The 12970-nt window shown below is 40.9% G+C and overlaps 1 protein-coding gene across 29 annotated transcripts in view; it reads right to left on the bottom strand.

Moving 5' to 3' along the window:
• Positions 1-12970, bottom strand: part of DTNA (dystrobrevin alpha) — a 233011-nt gene that overhangs the window by 34696 nt on the left and 185345 nt on the right. For 14 of the 29 annotated variants that reach the window (XM_062633464.1, XM_062633460.1, XM_062633446.1 and 11 more), the window contains 3 exons: positions 12208-12288; positions 2702-2779; positions 2024-2116 (listed from right to left, as the gene is read on the bottom strand). In XM_062633464.1, coding sequence (XP_062489448.1) covers positions 2024-2116; positions 2702-2779; positions 12208-12288 — 252 coding nt within the window. Of the gene's footprint in view, positions 1-2023; positions 2117-2701; positions 2780-7026; positions 7308-8022; positions 9373-10249; positions 10340-12207; positions 12289-12970 lie in introns of those variants that run through there. The other 15 variants (XM_062633449.1, XM_062633448.1, XM_062633473.1 and 12 more) reach the window with 8 other exon arrangements.

The raw sequence follows: 12970 nt of genomic DNA on the forward strand, positions 1-12970 counted from the left end.
GTATTTTATATAAATAACTGAGATTGAGGATGCTGTGACTGCAGCGACTCAATGCCAATAATCACATTATATACTACACTTTGCATCAGTTATTTAAACAATTAAGGCCATTATCAGTCACTCTTCTTTCATCCCTCAAAAACATTAAATTTGAAGGACCTTGTAGCACCTAATTTGTACATGCATATTTGGATGCAAAGGTACTATGACTTGGTGAGGCTGGCCCAAAACCTTGAAGGAACAGGTTGTAACATACTAGATAAAATGCAGAGGATGAAGATGCTAAAGGTGAGGCTACTCTCAAGGGAATCTAACTGGTGATCCTCACTGAAGCAAAATGAATCACAGACATGGCATCCAAAATGCCATGCCTGGCACCAAAAATTACATGTCCTTCTTTGTTTTCCTCTTGAACAATCATATATACATAGGTCATTCATGGTAGACAGGGCCACATTTCCTTCTCTCTGCCAAACTAGAGCAAGTGGTAGTGTACTCCTGTCCTCAATCATGGATGGGCAATGACTGGTCTACACACACATCCCCAACAGCTTGTTTCAGAGCCATGGTGTAAATACTACTAAATAACCCCATTTCCAGAAGTGCTTCTCCAGGAATGAAATTTCCCTTCAAAATGTTTTTGGTTTGAGTAAATGGTTTTAATTTTCCTCACTAAAAACTAGTTTGCCTTCTTTTCCCCACTGGCACATTCCAGAGTAGAGAAGCAGATCCAGAACAATGAAGGCAGACTTTTTTTTTCCACTGGGCATAGCAAATTACTCCCTTTTATCAACTGGGGCTACAAACAGAAGCAAATTTTGTAAGACTGCAGAGAATCACTGCATTCACCCTCCCAAATGAAGCTGCTTGTTGCCTTCTACATGTAACAGTAAATGGAGAGTTTCTCCAAACCTGGAAAATAATCTGCAATACCAGCATAGGAAAACAAAGGTGAATCACATAATCATAGAATGGTTTGAGTTGGAAGAGAACTTAAAGCTCATTCAGTTCCAAGCCCCCTGCTATGGGCAGGGACACCATCCACTAGACCAAGTTGCCCTGTACAACTTGGCCCTGAACACTGCCAGGGATGGGGCAGCCACAGCTTCTAGGGGCAACCTCTGCCAGTGCCTCGCCACTCTCACAGTGAAAAACTTCTTCCCAGTATCTAACCAGAAACCTCATGAGCATAGTTTTGTTAGAAACGCTGTACAGTTTTCTGTTCAGTGCCACATTTTCTAGGGCCATATACTGCACCGCTCACTACCTTGCTGGTACAGGTTTGCAAAGTCTAGACTTTTGTTGCACATGAACACGCAAGACAGAGTTTTCCCTTCCTGGGGTGGCCTGCTGCAATGCCACCATCTGCAAGTGCTAGGAAAGCAGCTGGGTTTAGTTTATTCACTCCAGCAGAAACTATCAACTATGTTCAAGATACTAATTTAAAAACCTGTCATGCCCGAGTCTGAATGAGAAAAGAGGAAATTTACATCCAGGATTCAAACAATGAAGAAATCAGGCAGATTTAGAAACAATGCCTGACATAAAAATTGAAATATACTCCTTCCTTCACTAGGTTAGTAAGTAAATTCCTATTATTACTATTATCATTATTTAAGTACTATTACCATTTAGTTCTTCCAAGATAAGGTGAAGCTACAAATAATGCATCGCCTCAAAAATTATTACCTTGAAAACATGGACTTGTTAGTCATTGCTGTATGAAGATTTCTGTACCACCATCAAGTCCTGCACTGACTAGAGCATGGCATCCCAAATCAATCTGTATAGCTATTCTTAACTAAGCAGTTAGTTGCATTACCTTGCTGCTTAACATCACCAGAGAGAATAATAGCAGTTGCCACAATCCACCAACTCTGGGAGGACATACCCCATATTCATATGTATTCCTTTCAGGTTAGTGCTCATGAAGAACTGCTTCATCCAGGAGGAAACAGTGAGAGCATCTGACCAACCAACATCCCTTTCCTGGGTTCCCCAAAGGTGCCAAACCTGCACTAACCGTGCCGGGTTGCTCTGCAGCATGTTGACATACAACCCGATGAGTACATGTTCATCGGCCAACCTGTCTGCAACATCGAGGCTGTACTGTAACCTGAAACAGGGGCAAGGGGAGAGAGGGTGCAGTCCGGACAGACAGAGGGAAATAAACAAAGAAAGCAGGAGCAAGTAAGGGTGTGAAATGGGAATTTAGGAACGAATATTTAAGTGCTCTTAGGAAAAAAAAAAAAGTGCAGAAATTATTTTGTTATTGTTATTCATATGTTAAATATTTAAAGGGTTAGGAGGGTAGAATCCCTCTGTAGAATTACAGAGTGAGATGCCAGATTGGGCCAGGGGCTGCGGCTGTACAGTACCATTTATTTCAAAATACAGCAGATTGTGAGGTCAGCACTATTTGCTTTAATATACTATCTACTGCATATATACATTAAATAGACATATGTTGCACACATGATTAACATACTGAAATCACAAGCTGGATTTGCTCAGAAGTGTCTGATCAAGACGTGCACCCAGGTGTACATAAATATATTTAAACATGCCCTGTTTAGCTCAGTGGGTTAATTAGTTATCACAATTTGTTTACTGAATACATTAAAAGTGGGAGGAATAGAGGAAAAGGTTTTGGTTTAGCTGTGTTAGTGCAAGCTACAAACATACTCTCTCTTTAACTTACCCTTTGCCTTTCAAGAAAGCTGGAGCAGCCCTAGCCAGCAGTTTGCTCTGCTCTACTTCAGTATTCTTGGAAGGAGAGCTAGTTAATAAGACAGGAAAACTAAGAAGAGGGTAAAAGTGATGTCTGAAATTCATTACAGAACAGAGTTTGGAGAAACTCATTCAAGTGCCCTGGACTGAACATAAACATAACAATAAAAGCTTCAAAGAAATTTTAGAAAACTTCCGGAAATGCAAAGTCAGCAATTATGAGTTTTCCCTCCTGTTCCCCAAAAGCAAACTATAAAGCCTTCACTACAGAAAAGACAAACAAAATGTGCTTCTCTCATAAGTGGAGAGCTGAAGGCTTGTGTAGTTTCCAGGTGGAGTTCAAGATAAATGTCTTCTTAAATGCAGCTTTCAAGCAGGGAAAGCTTCATCCTTCACTACAAGAGTTAAATGGCTTTTCTAAACATTTGCCATAAGCCATTTTCAATAATCTATGGAAATGTGCTTATTTAGATTCAGTGATGAGATACACCAGTTTAATTTTCAGAAGTACTGTTGTATTGATTTAAAAAAAAAATAGTTTCTTAAACTCACTTTTTTTCTCTTATTACAGTATTAAATGGACTGCAGTAACTGCATCTTTCCCAGTGTGAAAATATCCACGTTAATAAGATAACACAGGCTAAAAATGAAGAGATCGAAATGTTACTTTTTCTTTCATGCTGCAGCACTTTTGGTTTGAAAAACAACAAAGCAAACAAAAAATGTATTTTACTTTCTTCTTTTTAAAATCTAGTCACCTTTATTTTTTGGTTTGGCTACTGATACCGTACATCGATCAAGAAGATGAGTGTGTGATCATGCATGCACTGTGCATCTAGGTGTGTGTGTGTTTAGGCAGATGACAGTGCACAAATGTGATGCATAATAAACCTGAGCAGATGTGTCTCTGATGGAAAGAAGATCAAGCCCTTTAATAGTAGGATATAGAAGGAATTCAGTAAGACGAGGTATGTGCCACTCCCCTCCTTTTGGGAGGTCAAGGTTGGCAGCAGGGGTCTGGAAAGGATGGTACTGCAGGGTGCCCTAAGAACCCAAGCCCTATTGATAAATCTGGCAGACAGCTGAATGAAATGCTGTACTGCACAACAAGGAAAAATGCTTGCTTCACATTTCCATGCTCATCAGCATGCTACTTATATGTGTTGTGCTTCCACTGAAACAATATCCATACAGATAACCACGCTCCATGCCATAGAATAGTTAGGGTTGGAAAGGACCTTAAGATCATCTAGTTTCAACCCCCCTGCCGTGGGCAGGGACACCTTACGCTAAATCATATCACCCAAGGCCTCGTCCAACCTGGTCTTGAACACTGCCAGGGATGGAGCATTCACAACCTCCCTGGGCAACCCATTCCAGTGCCTCACCACCCTAACAGGAAAGAATTTCCTCCTTATATCCAATCTAAACTTCCCCTGTTTAAGTTTGAACCCATTACCCCTTGTCCTATCACTACAGTCTCTAATGAAGAGTCCCTCCCCAGCATCCCTATAGGCCCCCTTCAGATACTGGAAGGCTGCTATGAGGTCTCCACGCAGCCTTCTCTTCTCCAGCCCCAACTTCCTCAACCTCTCTTCACATGGGAGGTGCTCCAGTCCCCTGATCATCCTCGTGGCCCTTCTCTGGACTTATTCCAACAGTTTCATGTCCTTTTTATGTTGAGGACACCAGAACTGCACACAATACTCCAGGTGAGGTCTCACAAGAGCAGAGTAGAGGGGCAGGATCACCACCTTCAACCTGCTGGTCACGCTGCCTTTGATGCAGCCCAGGATACGGTTGGCTTTCTGGCCTGTAAACGCACACTGAAGCCGGCCCACGTTCATTTTCTCATCAGCCAACACCCCCAAGTCCTTCTCCGCAGGGCTGCTCTGAATCTCTTCTCTGCCCAACCTGTAGCTGTGCCTGGGACTGCTCCAACCCAGGTGTAGGACCTTGCACTTGGCATGGTTAAACTTCATGAGGTTGGCATCAGCCCACCTCACAAGCATGTCAAGGTCCCTCTGGATGGCATTCCTTCCCTCCAGGGTATCAACCAAACCACACAGCTTGGTGTCATCGGCAAACTTGCTGAGGGCGCACTCAATCCCACTGTCCATGTCAGCAACAAAGATGTTGAACAAGACCGGTCCCAACATCGATCCCTGAGGAACACCACTCGTTACTGGTCTCCAGCCGGACACTGAGCCATTGACCACAACTCTTTGTGTGCGGCCTCCAGCCAGTTCTTTGTCCACCGAGTGGTCCATCCATCAAATTGATGTCTCTCCAATTTAGAGACAAGGATGTTGTGTGGGACAGTGTCGAATGCTTTGCACAAGTCCAGGTAGATGACGTCAACTGCTCTACCCCTGTCCATCAGTTCTGTAGCCCCATCATAGAAGGCCACCAAATTGGTCAGGCAGGATTTCCCCTTAGTGAAGCCATGCTGGCTGTCACCAAGCACCTTGTTGATTTTCATGTGCCTTAGCATGCCTTCCAGGAGAATCTGCTCCAAGATTTTGCCAGGCACAGAGCTGACACTGACTGGTCTGTAATTCCCCGGGTCATCCATTTTCCCCTTCTTGAAAATGGGGGTTATATTTCCCTTTTTCCAAGCTTCAGGAACTTCACCTGACTGCCATGATTTCTCAAATATGATGGCCAGCAGCTTCGCAACTTCATTTGCCAGCTCCTTCGGGACCCGTGGATGGATTTCATCAGGACCCATGGACTTGTGCAGGATCAGATTTTTAAGATGGTCTCGAACCAGTTCCTCTCCTACAGTGGGCCCAAGGTCTTCATTCTCACAGTCCCTGCAACTGCCTTCCAAGATTTGGGTGGTTTGGTCAGAGCCTTTGCCAGTGAAGACCGAGGCAAAGAAGTCATTCAGAACCTCAGCCTTCTCCAAATCCTGTGTAGCCAGTTCTCCCGAGAGCTTCCTGAGGGGGCCTGCATTCTCCCTAGTCTGTTTTTATTTGCTATGTACCTGTAGAATCCCTTCCTGTTATCTTTAATACCTCTAGCTAAGTTTAATTCTAACTGGGCCTTAGCTTTCCTAACCTGGTTCCTAGCTTCCCGGACTACATCCCTGTACGCTTCCCATGCCACCTGTCCTTGCTTCCACTTATTATAAGCCTCTTTTTTCATTTGAATTTGAAATGCCATCTAGAAGGATATGTGTTCCATCCATGTTTTCTTCTCAGTTACAGAAGGAAAATGTGCTCAATGGGTACAAGATGTGCCATGTCAGCCAAAAATGCAGCAGTGCGTTCTTAAAGTAAACATGTTACCACCCCAGGGCAGATTTTGTGCTTTGCTTTCTAACAGCACAGTGTTATGTCCCCTCCACCAACCGTAAGTTCTTCTGTGCTCTGGGAGCAACACAGTTAGGGTGGAGAGACAGGAAGCAAACACCCACTGAATAACTCATATCAATAGTCCACTTCGTTTCTAGCTGATTAAGCAAACTTGTATCTTCCAACCTCTTATAAGTTATGTTTTCTAAGCTTTTCTGCTGCTTTGCTGTCTCCTCCAGACTCTGTCCTGCTGGTTAGCATATGTGTCCCCATGCTGTTGCCCTACACCAGGTACAAACCTCCAGGCAGATGTTTTGTCCTCCAAGGAATGAGTTTTAATGGCTTTCTACATGTTATCCCAGGGTCAGATACAATATAATGATGTACTGATGACTTCAATTAGTTTGTGGTTCACTGCAACTGCTAGGCTCTCTGTTAAAATGTTTGTCCATCCAATTATGCTCCATCTTTTATTTGATTATTTGCTTCCTTGCTACAGCTCTTTTCACTTATAATTACTGAGTTTCCTCTAACTGATTTCAGATAATTTAGACATCAATTACTAGTATTTCAGTTGAGCTCATTTTTTCATTTAGAAACTGCTTTCCAAGCACTCCCTCCCATAACTATTTTAACCTTTGTACAATCTACAAATTGCATACACCCACTCTATGGCTCCCACTAGATCATTACAAGAAATGGTGTGTACTGTCTGACTTAGGATAGCCTTCAAGACTCCCAGATGATGTCCTCCTCCTGGTACAGCAGCAAACTTCTGGAAAATGTAATTACTGATTCTTAATGATGCTTTTATGCTAATTTCCCCATGTCTGTATTTCCTTTGGGTACTTCTGTCTCACCTGGGCCTATGTGAAAAGTCCTTTCAAGGTCAACCTGTATCTTATCTGCTGCTTCTTTTATACCCACTAGACCAGCTATCCTGTCAGTGAAAGAAATTTATCTGGTTTGACATAATCTGTTCTTGACAAATCCACACTGGTTATTTCTCATTGGTTTATTTTCCTCCAGGTGTTTACTGATTCTTTCATAATTTCAGTATCTTTGGATATCAAGCTTAGGCTGTCTCTTGTATAATTCCTTTGATAGTTGTTTCTGCTTCTACCTTCAACCTTACTGCATCTGGAAGAGGTGATGTTTGTCCTTGTTCTCCCACATCTGCCTACATATTCCTCAACATACAATCTTCAGAGATTGTTTTGGCCACAGTGAGTTTATCTGGGTCCTATCAACTGGAACATGTAATTTAAAGAGATACTCCTGTTAAATGGAAAAATCTGTCAGATGCCAAAGAATACTTGCCCATCCAAATAGAGACACAAAACCTCTAACTCTGAGCTGATGTCTACAAAGGTTTAGAGCTAACAATATTGGTGTAACTGTTACACCCTCTTAAGTGTCTACCTGGTTACTAAACAATCAAACATATAAACCTTTCCTTTAGCAGTTAGAATATTGCTGACGAAATACGGAGGATTCTTATCTTGTTCTGAAAACAACAAAGGCAACATGCAGTTCAAGTCTACCACAGTCCTTAGAAACATGGACAACAGCAGCAACCAGTATGTTTTGCCCCAAAGTTAGTTGTTTTCCAGAAATCTTGCCTAACCTCTTGCTATGCCCAGGTAGATTATCCAGTTCTTTTTAGCTTTTATGTGGAGTTCCAAAAAAAGTTATCAGCTACTCTGACTCAGCATTAAATAAGACAATTTCTCCTTGGATATGGGCATTTGATACCAATAGTGCATTCTTTCTATCTACCACAGAATTGACAAGTAATTTCAAGTTCAGCAGAATGTGCTGAACCGCACCATTTATTCCAGTTTATTACTCCTTTAGACAAACTAAATGTATTGGCTGGGGGCTAGAGGGGAAAGGGGGAGGACTGAGAAAAATGCACGAAAAACATTCTGTTTCATCTTTTCCCACCTTAGCCCTATAATTCAATAGCTTAAAGAAGCCATTTATTAAGAAAAAGAAGGACATTGTATCCATTACTATGGTAGCTATGTACTTTAAGGCAGCACTCACAGACTGTAGCTAGGGAACAAAAGAATAAGGAAGAAAACATTAATCAGGGTATAGTTACTCCTTTTGACTGGACAGAAGTTTCTGTAATGCTCAATTTACGTGTTTTGACGTATCATTGGGTTTGCAAGGGCATTACCTACTCTGCATGGATATTCACTCATTCTGCTGCCCTCTACGTAATCAGAGATCACAAAACTGAGATTAAAAACTGAATATTAGCTAAAGTAAAAAAAAAATATACGACTTGTGGTTTTAATCACATACTAGCTGTCATTGCAGCAAATGATTGTGATTTGTTATTTGTGAGAATATCACAGATTTTTTGTTTCTTCTTTTCTAATGTAAGTGCTTTAAAGTTGTTCCTGAGCTGTACAGAGCATATTGTTGACACCAGTTTACTTGCTGTGTATATTTAGAAGAAAGGTGCCTATAAATGTTATGCCAGCCTCATTAAAGCTCTTATGGACTTGGTGGCTCAAACTAGGCAAAGCAATCAGATAAATTTTAAGCAGACATTGATTCTGAAATGCCTTGAAGAAACTAAGAAGCATCTCAGGGAAAGCCTGAATCTGATCTCCTTTGAGCTTTGGAATAATTGTGTACCCACCTAAAAGCAGTCCTTCAGGTTCAATTAAACCGCAAATGACACATAATGTTGAATTTTCTTTCAGCTGTTTCCCATAATCTGTCATTGTATTTACTAGCTATTAAAGATCTTTCCTCTAGTAAGATTCTTCTTCTTCTTCCCAGTTAATTTCCCTTTTCCACCCATTAATCCAGAAATGAAGATGATATTGTGCTGAAGTTATTATGAGACCATATCCATTTGCAGCAGCAAAATGAGTTGTGATGAATTCAGCATTAGCTGCTGCAGAGAGGAACTGGTTGTGAATGATTATGTTCTTAGGTGAACACAACTAGCTGAAGTAAATACCCTGGGAATGCTACAGATGACAGTCTGTGCCAATTCGCCTTTGAATAAACTTTCTAATTACATAAAAATTTTCTTTAAGGCTATCTGAAACCTCTGGACTAGATTGCAACACAAATTAAAGTAACCGTAAGTTATCTGTAGTGAAAACACAGCCAGCAGAGCTTTTAGCGTTGATTATGTTCAGCTACAAATTTTACCCCGAGTTTGTACAGTTTTTATTATAATATGAATCATGGATCATTTAATATAAAACCAGCACAACTGCAAACAGAGCTGTCAAAGTCTGTTTCTCTGATGTACGAGAGGATGAGCGTCCACTAATGAGGCCTGATTTTCCCAGGGCAACCATAATAGTAAAACCTAAAAGAAAAACGCGGATACTGTTACTAGTCTAATACAGATTGAAGAACTTGGCATTTAGCAGGGAAGTACCTTGCCCTCAGTACTTTCTTACTGAGTTATAGCTAACGGTTATGGATTAATCAAAACAGAAAAAAAGAAAGGTCATTATACTCCACAGCAAAAAAAAAAAAAAAAAAGAGGGGGAACTATTCTTATCAAACTGCATCTTTCCTTTATGTAGAATGAAACAGGTGCCTCCTTTAGGTCACTAAGATGAGAGTGATTGCTGGAAAAAGGGTGCTGCAAGAAGCTCTGGTCCAAATCCAGTTCTCACTATGTAAATGGTAAGTCTTCATTAGCTTCAGTAGAATTTAGATCTGCCTTTTCTGTGGCCATTCTGAAAAGCAAAGCAACGGGGTCCAGGGAGGGTTATATTGGCAAGCAGTGCTAAGTCAGAGCAGTAAGCACCAGCAGCGAGAGTCATGGAAGGAGGCAGGCTATGAGATCTGGAGTCGTTTCCAGGTTCTAGTGTAAGCCTCCTTCACTCCTTTCTCAAGAATGCAGCAGGCAAGTCATATACTCAGGATGAAACCATAAAGGTGTAGTTTTTTTGCTTTTCAAAAACGATATTTCCAACTTCCACTTGATACATTAATATTAATCCTACATGAAAGGGTAAAATAAAAGGTTTGTGCTGTGCAAAAGCAAGAGAAGTTGGCAAAGCCCACAGCCAGCAGGAAGTCAATTCAAAAGACTAATTAGAGCTACAGAAACCCTCTAGCCCACCAGAGCCTTCCTTAAAGAATATATTTAGTAGTTTAGCAGAATCGCTAATGATTTTAGTGTATGAGCTACAGAACAACAGCAGTTAGTGAGTTAGTGCTCTCATACTGACCGTGAATTGTTGTGAAGCTGATTTACATACTGCTTTATAAGAGAGTGCTCATCAGCCACTGGACTGGCTGCATTTATACCCCCAAGTAACCTGAATGATTCAAACAATGAAACCTTGTTAATACCTCAAAAAGTGTACACAGAGAGCAGTGTATTTAGATTGGGTTCATCACAATAAATGCAGTTTGCAACCATTTAGAAAGGATACTGACTTGACAGCTTGTAGGATGCTTTTGCTTTTGGATAAAAACTTGCAAATTAATTTATAAGAGCTGAAAATAAAAATAATGAGAATAAGCTGTCAAGCACTTAAAATCCTGCTAGGTCAATGAAGCAAAAGTTACAAAACTTCTAATAAACAAGCAATGTAATTGCTTTACATAATAGGGTACTGTTAACTGTAAAAAAAGCCAGAATTATGTGCTGCATCAGGAAACTTTTGCTGCATAAGGATGTCACACTATCCACTTATAAGGAAGTCTGGGTACTTATGGCTGGGGAAGGGGTTAAATGTCTCCTGTTTTCAGGGGATTCTGCATCAAGGATTTCTTTCTTCAGGAGAAAAGGAATTCTAATGGCTCAGGAATCATGTACATTTAATCCTCATAGTTAAAGACAGCCAGTTACTAAAGAACCCAAAGGCAAAACAATCAGGAATTTTTCGTATGTAAAGAAAAACAAGCAGCACAGTAGACAGCTCTGTGATTATTACTGTGGGTCTCTGGCACAAATGGCAAAGCACAGTTTTGTTGAATGAGCACAGGGACTTCCTGAGGATAAATGGAAGCAACAGTGATATTCTTACAGAGCGCTGCTCTTAATGACCTGTCCTGAGAGGTCACAAATTGATTATCCTGCCTTGCACATAAAATTCCATTTATTCCAATGACAGAAATACATTTGCTTTTGCAATCTTACTGTCAGAGATAGTGTATAGGCAGCAGACCTGGTCTTGGGGGGTGCTTTCAAAAAGTATCTCAAGTCACACCCAGCAGCTACTTGCACTAAGGTAACACTGAGAGTTTACAGTTTATAGCTACTATTAACAAAGTTCTTAAATCAAAGTAGTAGTAAACCATCTTTACTCTGACACTGCAGTGTGCTGCACTGTGGGTTTGGTTTTGGTGTTAAAACAGGTAGCCATGCATATCCAGGGACTGTGTTTGGTTATTTGGGAATGTTGAAGCACTGACACATACAACAGGAACTAAGCAACAAAATGCACCCAAGGAAGACATATCACTCATCTTCTCCAGTACAGCAGTAAGTTAATCTTTACGCCACCTTCTCATCTGTGTGCATTGGTAGGCTTATATAGATTGGGTGAGAAAGCTAGCAAATGCTGCACACACATTTTGGCTGTAGAGCCAAAATACTGAGCCAATACCGTCAGCTGCAAGCGCCTTCTCTTCAGGATTAATGTTTCTGATGACTCTTCTCTGGGTTGTTTGCCGAAGGGTTACCATATTCCAAGACTACTCCTTCTCTTTAATAAAAATCTTTAATTAAATCTTTAATAAAAATCTGAACAGTTTAACAGGAGTAAGGATGTCCTGCTATATCTAGGAAGTCTGAACATGTTTTCTCTTTGTTCATATATCTTGCAGTGCGCTGCAGACATTCCCGATAGGCAATGGCATGTCCCAGTTCCTATTCCCACAGCGCTGCTACAAAACAGCTTCTCCCCAACAGCCCACTTTCATCCCCTTTGGGAGGGTGCCTAGATTGCATGTGAGCACATTTTAGCACGACATCATGGTTTGAATGAGAACTGAAGTTCTGTGCTCTGCTGTGAGGGGCCTGAGGTGTCCTAATCGTAGCTTTCCATCCAGATATCTGGGTATCAGTCTAAAATAATCAAGGTATTTATTTCTCTGCTCATGTCTGCTAACCTTGTGAAAATTGAAACCTCCACCACTGCTGTATAATTATTTAACATAAAGAAGGATAAGAACTCACCTTCTGTTTGCAAAAGGACTTCCTGAGGGAACAGAGTGGGAGAAGAGTGTGTCGTTCATGCTGGTTACAGGTCGGGGGGGCCTGGAAGAAGGCAAAATATCCAGTTACAAAATTTTGCACAAATCCCCCTACATCAGCAACAATATTTAAAGAGAACTGAATGAGATTCTTGTTTAAAGTAACATTACTGCTTGCATCTTCTGCTTTAAGTAGCAATAGTTCCAAATGACAGATGCTGTCTTTTTAAGCAGGAGTTGATAAAAACACACCATTAATTTTCTGTGTTCTGAGTTTTAAGCAACTTGCTTGATTTTTTTTCCCTGCTTGGGCACAATAATAGCATGCTATTTTTCCTTTCCAAAGCCTGTAGCACAGGGTGCAGTCACTGCTTTGAACCAGCTAGGCTGAGCACCGGTAGCAGGTTCGCTGTGCCAGCACAGAGGTCTGAAGGGGGCAACTGCCAATAAATTACACATCTTTTCATGACCTCATCTCTGGCATTAAGCTCCATTCTACCACATCCACATAGCGACCACAGTGTATCCATAGCCCTCAGAGTCCCATAAAATACATGTAGAACTAAACCGGTTTAACTGCAAAGCTTTTCAACTGGCATATCAAACCCCAAATCAAAATTTAATGAAAGTATCTAGTTTCAGAAGATCACCATTAATAATGCTCATTTTATTATTACATTCTCTATTTCATGCTCTTACTAAAAATTAAATGAGAAGGAATATTTCCTCTGCTTTCTTTTATTGTC

This window comes from Pezoporus occidentalis, unplaced genomic scaffold (assembly GCF_034315485.1).
Source record: "Pezoporus occidentalis ecotype Australia unplaced genomic scaffold, CSIRO_AGI_Poc_V1 ctg4, whole genome shotgun sequence".
NCBI classification, from domain to species: domain Eukaryota; kingdom Metazoa; phylum Chordata; class Aves; order Psittaciformes; family Psittacidae; genus Pezoporus; species Pezoporus occidentalis.